The following is a 10,868-nucleotide window of genomic DNA, read 5'->3' on the forward strand; positions in this document are numbered from 1 at the left end:
CACACACACACACACACACACGCACACACACACACACACACGCACACACGCGCACGCACGCACACACACACACACACACACACACACACACACACACACACACACACACACACACACACACACACACACACACACACACACACACACACACACACACACACACACACACACACACACACACACACACACACACACATATATATATATATAGCTTAAAGGGCCTAATAATATTGAGCTTCAGAATATTAAAAACTGCTTTTATTCTAGCCGAAATAAAACAAATAAGCCTTTCTCCAGAAGAAAAAATATTATAGGAAATACTGTAAAACAAATCCTCTGTTAAACTTTATTTGGGAAATATTTATGTATTAAAAAAATTCACAGAAGGGCGAATAAGTTTGACTTCAACCAACAATCGTTCTGAATAATCGTGATTACAATTATGACCAAAATAATCGTGATTAGGATTTTTCCCATAATCGAGCAGCCCTACTACAACCCTTTATTAATGAAATCTACAGCATACTGTAGTATTAAATAGTGAATTGATGCACTGTAATAAATACTGTAGTATAATTGAGTGTTACCTACAGTAAACTGTGGTGTGTTGTAGAGTAATACACCTTATAGTTGTAGAAAAGTACAGTATTGGGTCATTGATATTACTGTAGTTGTTGTTGTATGACCATAATAACAACAGAATATTCACAACAGATTATTCCAAGTATCTTCCTATAGCGTGGTTTAAAAATACCATAGTATTTACTAGAAATTACTATAGTATTTTTTCATATGTGCAGGAATAGAACAATAATACATATAGATTAAAATGGACTGTTCATCATATTTATTGGGATGTACTAATGTTTGTACCATGGTTTGTAATCTTTTCAATTCAATTGTATGGACAGAAGTGTTCAAATATGTATTAAACAAATATGTTTCTATTATTATTATTATCACTGCAATTTTACATTCAGTGATGCATCGCTTATTTAATCCCGGTTTACTCTCTAGAACCAGAAAGAAAGCCAGTTTTGAAATTGCCAGGGTTGCCACAGTAACAGTGCCCACATGACAGACAATCACTGGACTAAACAAATCAGCTGAATTGACAAAGTGGCGCATTCAGCAGGCTCCGCTTTATTTGTCTTACTCACCGACCGGCATGGTTTTCCCATGAATCTTGTCTGTCCAGCCGGCGTAATATCTCAGGGTCTTAATGCTGCCGTCCAGATCGACAAAGAACGCATGCAGGAAAGGTTTGCCAGTGTCCTTCGACTCTAAAGTCTAAAAACAAAAGAAAAAGCATCGAGTTTAACTTACTCAAAGCAATTCTGAGATCATAAAAGCATACAGTTATCATTTTTATAAGCAATCTGTTTCAAATAGACGTTTTTATTGGGAATTTTCAAAAAACGTTCTCATTTTGAGAGCCACAAATTTAATACAAAACAACTTGTTTTTTTTTTTATGTGCATCGAAGGATGCCAAGATTTTTAATGCGCATTGGGAGTTTTTAGGTCCAGAAATTAAACAATAACACAAATAATAAATGTAGCTGCCCTCGAACCATAAAACAATGTCAATGTGAAGGGGAAAAAAGGAGGCTGGTAAGACAACGGATCTCTGTGCATGCTTAAAGGGATAGTTCACTCAAAAATGAAGCATTTACTTTGGTTTTTTTAAACCTTTATGAGTTTATTTCTTTAGCTGAACGCATGGGAAGATATTTTAGTGAATGCTGGAATGCCACTGACTTCCATAGTATGAAATAAAACAATAGGAAAGCCAAGCAATCAGCATTTTTCAAAATATCTTCTTTTGTGTTCAACAGAAAATAAATACAAGGTAAAGATGAGTAAATGATGACTTTTTATTTTATCTGACTTCCATAGTAGGAAATTAAAAAACACTAAGGAAGCCAAGAAATCAGCATTTTTCTAAATATCTTCTTTTGTGTTCAACAGAAGGGAGAAACCCAAATAGGAGCAAGTGAAAGTTGAGTAAATGATGACTTTTAATTTGATTTATCCCATCAAAAACAGCATATTACCCTTACACAATGACCCCATTACAGTTTTTAAGCAGCTTTTAGGTGCAGAAATAAAACAATAACACAAATAATAAATGTAGCTGCCCTCGCACAATTTAACAATGTCAATGTGAAGGGGAAAAAAAGGAGGCTGGTAAGACAACGGATCTCTGTGCATGCTTAAAGGGATAGTTCACTCAAAAATGAAGCATTTACTGTGGGTTTTAGACCTTTAGGAGTTTATTTCTTCAGCTGAACGCATGAGAAGATATTTTAGTGAATGCTGGAATGCCATTGACTTCCATAGTATGAAATAAAACACTAGGAAATCAGCAATCAGCATTTTTCAAAATATCTTCTTTTGTGTTCAACAGAAAATAAATACAAGGTAAAAATGAGCAAATGATGACTTTTCATTTGATCTATCCCTTTAAAAACAGCATATTACCCTTATACAATGACCCCATTACAGTTTTAAGCAGTTTTTAGGTGCAGAAATAAAACAATAACAGAAATAATAAATGTAGCTGCCCTCGAACCATAAAACAATGTCAATGTGAAGGGTAAAAAAGAAGGCTGGTATAACAACGGATCTCTGTACATGCTAAAAGGGATAGTTCACCCAAAAATGAAGCATTTACTGTTTTTTTTTTACCTTTATGAGTTTATTTCTTCAGCTGAACAAATGAGAAGATATTTTAGGGAATGCTGGAATGCCATTGACTTCCATAGTATTTTCTATAGTTTCCTACAACTATGTGGACACCATTGTACATGTCGCTGTCAATTTTACATTGTCCTGTCGTTGTATTTTGCATAGTCTGTATTTTGTACTGTCTGGAGCCAGCACCTACACTTTTCACTCATCATAGCACACGTGCTGCTGATGATGCGACAATAAAAGTGATTTGATTTCAATTTTAATTCCTACTATGGAAATCAAGCAAGCAGCAGTTTTCACAATATCTTCTTTTGTGATCAACAGAAGAGAGAAACTCAAATAGGAGCAAGTGAAAGATGAGTAAATGATGACTTTTCATTAGATCTATTCCTTTAAAAACAGCGTATCCTTAAAAACGACCCCAGTTTTTAGGTCCAGAAATGAAACAATAACACAAATTATAAATGTAGCTGCCTTCAAACCATGAAAACATTGTCAATGTGAAGAAAAAAAGGAGGCTGGGAAGACAACAGATCTCTGTGCATGCTTAAAGGGCTAGTTCACTCAAAAACGAAGCATTTACTTTGTTTTTTTTAACCTTTATGAGTTTATTTCTTCAGCTTAACACAAGAGAAGATATTTTAGTGAATGCTGGAATGCCACTAATGTCCATAGTAGGAAATAAAAATACTATGGAAATCAAGCAAGCAACATTTTTCAAAATATCTTCTTTTGTGTTCAACAGAAGAGAGAAACTCAAATAGGAGCAAGTGAAAGTTGAATAAATGATGACTTTTAATTTGATGTATACCTTTAAAAACGGCATAAATGACCCCATTACAGTTTTAGAGTCAGAAATTAAACTTTAACACAATTAATAAATGTAGCTCCCTTCAAAAAACAAAAAATAAATAAATAAATAAAAACACAATGATAATGTGAAGAGGAAACAAAGGAGGCTGGTAAGACATCGGATCTCTGTGCATGCTTAAAGGGATAGTTCACCCAAAAATGAAGCATTTACTGTGGGTTTTAAACCTTTATGAGTTTATTTCTTCAGCTGAACACATGAGAAGATATTTTAGTGAATGCTGGAATGCCATTGACTTCCATAGTATGAAATAAAACAATAGGAAAGCCAAGCAATCAGCATTTTTCAAAATATCTTCTTTTGTGTTCAACAGAAAATAAATACAAGGTAAAGATGAGTAAATGATGACTTTTTATTTTATCTGACTTCCATAGTAGGAAATAAAAAAACACTAAGAAAGCCAATCAGCATTTTTCAAAATATCTTCTTTTGTGTTCAACAGAAAATAAATACAAGAGAAAGATGGGTAAATGATGACTTTTCATTTGATCTATCCCTTTAAAAACAGCATATTACCCTTACAAAATGACCCCATTACAGTTCTAAAGCTTGATCTCAAGCTACCGACAACCTCCCAAATTAATCACGCTAGATTGCTGGGTGTGTTTTGCATTTCTGTCCTTTAAAACTTGGTTTTGCGTGGGAAACATGTACAATTGCATGCATGAGAGTAATTGTGAAATACAGTACATATGAATTACACTCCTTTTGCACAATCCATGACTGTAAATAAAAAACCCCTCTGTAAATGGCTTAATAATAACGACGAGAGATCCCTCTAACGTCTCTATCTCCAGATCTGTTCTTTATTTCCATATATACGCAAAGCTCTGAGCTATTGAAATTACTTCAGAAACACAGGATATGTTTGCAATTAGCAATCACAAGCGATCGAAAAAACATTACTTCACTCACATCTGTAAAATTTCATTCACTCGAATGAGGAAAACTAATATGATCTGGCAGTGAAAAACCAACGCAGGCACGGCTTTAATTACGCAAAGCCGCAGTATTGTGATACTGTACTGAGAAACAAACAACAGAGAACAGTTCTAATAAATAGATAGATATCTCTGGGAAACATCCATACACACACACTCATACACTACGAACAATTTAGCCTACCTAATTCACTTGTATCGCATGTATTTGGACTGTGGGGGAAACCGGAGCACCCGGAGGAAACCCACGCAAACGCAGGGAGAACATGCAAACTCCACACAGAAACACCAACTGAGGTTTGAACCAGCGACCCAGCAACCTTCTTGCTGTGAGGCGGCAGCTCTACCTACTGCGCCACTACGTCGCCAAAATTCGACACAGAAATGCCAATCGACTCAGCTGAGGCTCGAACTAGCGACCTTTGTGCTGTGAGGCGACAGTGCTACCCACTGCGCCACCACTCCGCCTTATATATGTTATATTTATATATAAATATCATATTTGTTTTATGGTTCTTCAATTTTTTTCCTGTTAATTGGAATTTAATTTAATATTTTCCCTATCAAAGTCACATTTTTAACCATGTTATTTTGTTACATTAGTTCCAGTTTTGGCTTTGGCACTGACCAATGTATATTTACATATAACTTCTCTATATTGCATCCTATAGAGAGTAAATAATTTAAATGAGGATATATAAGGGAGCACTTATTTATTCTGGCCACCGTAGAGAGGCTCATAGCCGGCCTGGTGAAAGGGATGGTCCTTTTTTCTTAAAATATGGACCTTTTTGCAGTTAATAGCCCTATTTTAGGTTTAAATACTTTTTAAGCACTTTTTTTTGCTGGATTAGCTTGTCAAATGGTCATCCACCACACTTCTTGATGTACTAAAAACATGTCTTAAAGATTTAGAAAAAAAATAAATGAGAATAAAAACTTTTTTTAATAAAACAAATATATTACATCATTAGAAAAAAAAGATGCTGGTCAAGTTTTAAATTAAAAACTAGCCTATTGTTATTTATTAGGCAAACACAATCTAGCCAGCACATTCAACTTTCCTCAGTCACGCTGAAGCAACAGCCAAAGAGGATTGCGCTTGGTCTTATGGCCCGTTTCCACTGAGTGGTACGGTATGGTACGGTTCGGTTTGGTACGCTTTTATGGCCGTTTCCACTCTCAAAAGCGTACCAAACCAAACCCACCGCACCCTTTCGAAAGGGTACCAAACGGGAGAAAGGGTACCAAAAGGTGGAGCTACACGTGCAGCTGAACGCTGATTGGTTACAGAGATACGTCACGAGCTCGTGGAGCTACACAGAACGTAAACAAAGTAAACGCCATGTTTTTTTAAATACAAATCCAAGACATTACATGGAAATACTATATGCATATAATAACCAGCCATGGATGACCCGGGCTCAAACAAACGTTGCCAAGAAGAAAAATCTACCATGTCCTGTTGTTGTTTTACAAGCCCGTCTAAAAGTGCGAGCGGTATTTGCTTTCTTCCTGGAGTTCGCAATCGCTTCTATATTTGATATAACGAACTTCTTGAGCTGATGATAATAACGTGAGTGCGATTATTGAAGTGTCTCCGTCATCTGATCCATTCAGAAAAAAAGGACAAGCGCGAGAGTGAAGCGAGAGTGAAACGCGGAAAAAAAAGAGAAGCCGTCAAAACACAGGAGCAAAAGTGTTTTAGCAAACTGAATCATGAACAAACTGCCATGACTATCTTTGCCTTTGGACTATTATAAACTGTGAATGACAAAATGACTCTCTAACAGAGCTCACATGTGCTGGTGAAGATACAGATGAGAGGTTTGTGCTGACTGTGGGCTATATTGTGTGTGTTTTTGAACTCAAATAAGTACTAAATGTTTGCTGTGTGTAGTTTTCTGTAATTAATAATATATCAGAGACCATAAGGGGCTGTATGTGTTCATATTTGTTGCATTTATGTATTTATTTTATATAATTACAGACGTTACAGTAGCCTATTACGCACTGTCATTGATCTGCAGTTATAATCAAATCATGTTCATAGAAAAGTTAGTAATAAACATTTATAAGCAAGTATTTATGTGCATAAAGCATCTGTTTTGTGAGAAGTGCTGCTCATTATATGTGAACGACCCGTACAGCTTTACTGTAGACATCTATTCGAGCGAGCAAGACGTAGACTTAAACTTTGTCATACACCACGCCCACCAAAAGGGTACCCTTTGTGGTGGAAACGCAAGCCTGATAAAGGTGACCTGTACCGACTCGAACCATACCGTACTGTACCAGTCAGTGGAAACAAGGCATTAAAGCCTTCTTCGATGGTTATCTTCACAATCTATTATGGCATAGCAGTCAAAATAGAACAAATGAGCTCATGTATGGGACAAATTCTGGACCTTTGTCAGTGAGGGGAGGGTCTTTCGAACCACCCGACCCGAAAGGGTTATACATAATTCAATCTCGACTCAGCTAAATTCTTGTAATGCCCTCTATGTGGGTATTAGTCATACCTCCATTACTCGTCTGCAGATTGTGCAGAATGCTACTGCTCGTTAGCTGACGGTGACACACAAACGGGAGCACATACTGGCTCCCTGTACAGTTTAGGATACATTTTAAGATTCTAGTTTTGATGTTTAAATGCTTAAATGGACTAGTACCAAGATACTTGTCCTTATTAACCCAATTGTACACTCCATCAAGGGCACTTAGATGTGCTGCTCAGCTACTTTCGGCTATTCCACACCCAAGGTTAAAAACAAGGGGGGACTGTACCTTTGCAGTGGTGGCCCCCAAACTCAATAATTTGCCTCTCCATGTTATGCAGGCCACAACCCTTTCTGTTTTAAATCTAGTCTTAAAACCCATTACTCTTTGGCTTTTAATACAATATGAGAGCCATGTGTCTGTTGTGTTTGTCCTTTGTTTTAGACGGTGTATGTGTGTACAGCACTTTGGTGAGCACTTGTTGTTTTTAAAATGTGCTTTATAAATAACATTTGACTTGACTAGATTCATTAACAGAGTGGTAAATACTACAATATAAACAGTAAAATACACTTTACTATAGTATGGTTCAAAAACACTATAGTATTCACAATATCATCTTTATTTTCATGAGTGCTGTGGTGTATTGTAGTGTATTACGCCACACATTTTGGCTTAAGATTTGGATCATTTAAAAAATAGCTTTCCTATAACGCGAAACAACTATAATCCAAGTCAAATTGCTTTCTCGAAGACATCTAAATCCTAAAGTATGATCTATTAATTGAGCAGAGCCCAAGATCAGACCACCGCGTCGACGCCTCACACCTGCGGAAGTGTTTGACAAACGCATTCAGACAGGCGTGACAGATTATGAACACTGCGAGTGTGTGACGTGAATGCAAACACAGCGCAGCCATTATCATCGATGAAGTGTGCATAGTTTCATACGGCTGCATGTGTGTATAATTTAGCATACGCTCGTTCTGGGATTCAGCTGGACAGAAATAACAGTTCTGTTTGAGCTCAGTTGGGTCATTTCTTCTGTTCATCCTCAGCCTAAATCATTCAGACTGAGAGCTTTAAAACAACTGAAAGCATTTGCAGTAAGAGTATTTGACAAGTGAGATACTGTAAATATACTGTAGTAATTTATAGTAAAAACTATTGTGTTTACTATAAATATACATACAGTTAATAACTGTTAATGAATATTACAGCATAATAAAGTATAAACGATTATATAAACTGTAGTGTGGCTTAGATCAGGGGTTCCCAAACTTTTCAGTCTGCGACCCCCAAAATAACAATGCCAGTGACTCGCGACGCCCAATATCCTCTGAGGTGGTTATAAATACAGAAACCTTGCATGCAATGTCGCAGACACACCAATTAAATTTGTGTCAGTGTTTTAAATGTGCCAGAAAGTATAACCAGATGTTATAAAATCAAAATGCATCTGACGCTATTGCTGCCTTTAATATAATGTAATTACCCCAGGGGTCGTAATCCAATAGAACTAGTAACTATAAGCTACTATAGTAACTATATAGTATATAGTAACTATAAACGACTATTTTTATTTTCAGTATAGTTATGGATAAAATATGTTAATTCTTATGGTTTAATAAAAATAGATTTTTGGAAATCACCAGGCGACCCCCCTTCATTGCCCCGCGACCCCTCGGGGGGTCCCGACCCCCACTTTGAGAACCACTGGCTTAGATTATACTACAGAAAACTCCCACATGAAGAACAAAATACTATTGTTGTTTACAGTAAATACTACAGTGTTTTTAAACCATATTGTTGTGAAGTACTTGAATTAATATGCTGTGGCAATACAACAGTTGCAATAGTATCAGAACCATTATAGTTATGTAAACAATTTACCTCATACACTCTCAGAAATAAAGGTACAAGAGCTGTAACTGGGGCAGTACCTTTTCAAAAGGTACAAATTTGTACCTAAAGAGTCCTTAGTGGTACCTCAAAGGTACATATCAGTAGCCAAATGCACCTAAAATGTTACTTTGAAGTACTAATATGGACTTTTCAGGTACAAATATGTACCTTTTGAAAAGGTACTGCCCCAGTTACAGCTCTTGTACCTTTATTTCTGAGAGTGTACACAATAGTTTAATGCAAATATAGAGTACAATAAATACTACAATTCCCCACTGTTATTGTCATAAAAAAAAAAAAAAATTATACTACAGTATTCATTACAGTTTATCCGTTCACTTGTCGAGACTAGACTACCGTATGGTATCAGTGGTAAAAAATAAAAAATAAGCAGTAAAAATAAGCTGTAAAATACATTTTACTATAGTATAGTTCAAAAACACTATAGTATTTACTATGTCGTTTTTATTATCATGAGGGCCTTGGTGTATTGTAGAATATTTGTTTTGTTTATAATTGTATCGTAGGTAATTTGTTTATATTACTATAGTTGTTGCATCACCATTACTAAAGAATTACCAAAACATTATAAAACATATATTTTACTATAGTATGGATAAAAAAACTAGAGTATTATTACTATAGCTAGTATTTTTATGCTATCTATCTATCTATCTATCTATCTATCTATCTATCTATCTATCTATCTATCTATCTATCTATCTATCTATCTATCTATCTATCTATCTATCTATCTATCTATGCTTGTGTCAAAAACAGACACAACATTATAGATATAGGTAACTTTAGCCTTGAAAGGAATTAGTTTCTGGTTGAAAATACAGCGAAGACGAGGTGAACCCGACTTTAACTATTATATAAACTGTAATACATACTTTAGTACCCGAAATTTTACAACAAAAAAACTCCCAACAAAATACTATAGTTATGTATAGTAAATACTACAGTGTTTTTAAACCATACTGTTGTGAAGTACTTGAATTAATATGCTATGGTAACAACAATTATAGGTATGTAAGGAATTCACATAATACAGTAGTTTTCTGCAAACACTGAGTATGTTAAACTACAATTCACCACTGTTATTGTCTTAAAAAGTTCATTAGTTAAGACTAGCCTAACACATGGCATTCATTAACAGAATTATGTACTGTAAAATACACTTTACTATAGTATGGTTCAAAAACACTACAGTATTTAATCTATCAGTTTTATTTTCATAAGGGCTGTAGTGTATTGTATTATATTATACCACAAATTTTGTATAAACAGTTTTGTTTATACAAAATAATTACCAAAACAGATTAAAACAAGCATTTTACATGGATGAATAACACTACAGTATTTGTAATATATATTACTATAGCTAGTATAGTATTTTATGCTATATATTATAGCCTTTGTGCCAAAAAACAGACGCAATATTATAGATATAGGTAACTTTAGCCTTGAAAGGAATTAGTTTCTGACTGGCAATACTGAGAGCTGAACCCAATTTCAAATAAGAGACATTGTGAATGGAAAGTTGAATCTAACTTTACCGCAGTTAGCCATGAGGGGATTGGTTTCTGACAGAAAATACATCTATCTATCTATCTATCTATCTATCTATCTATCTATCTATCTATCTATCTATCTATCTATCTATCTATCTATCTATCTATCTATCTATCTATCTATCTATCTATCTATCTATCTATCTATCTATCTATCTATCTATCTATCTATCTATCTATCTATCTATCTATCTATCTATCTATCTATCTATCTATCTATCTATCTATCTATCTATCTATCTATCTATCTATCTATCTATCTATCTATCTATCTATCTATCTATCTATCTATCTATCTATCTATCTATCTATCTATCTATCTATCTATCTATCTATCTATCTATCTATCTATCTATCTATCTATCTATCTATCTATCTA

At 34.9% G+C, this 10,868-nt stretch overlaps 1 protein-coding gene across 2 annotated transcripts in view; it reads right to left on the minus strand.

The window, feature by feature from the left end:
* Window positions 1-10,868, minus strand: part of aldh1a3 (aldehyde dehydrogenase 1 family, member A3) — a 145,511-nt gene that overhangs the window by 127,067 nt on the left and 7,576 nt on the right. For both annotated transcript variants that reach the window (XR_012382525.1, NM_001044745.1), the window contains 1 exon segment: window positions 1,161-1,290. Coding sequence is in view for 1 of the 2 variants with exons in the window: in NM_001044745.1 (NP_001038210.1) it covers window positions 1,161-1,290 (130 nt within the window). In the remaining variant the exon portion in view is untranslated.

This window comes from Danio rerio, chromosome 7 (assembly GCF_049306965.1).
Source record: "Danio rerio strain Tuebingen ecotype United States chromosome 7, GRCz12tu, whole genome shotgun sequence".
Lineage (NCBI taxonomy): Eukaryota > Metazoa > Chordata > Actinopteri > Cypriniformes > Danionidae > Danio > Danio rerio.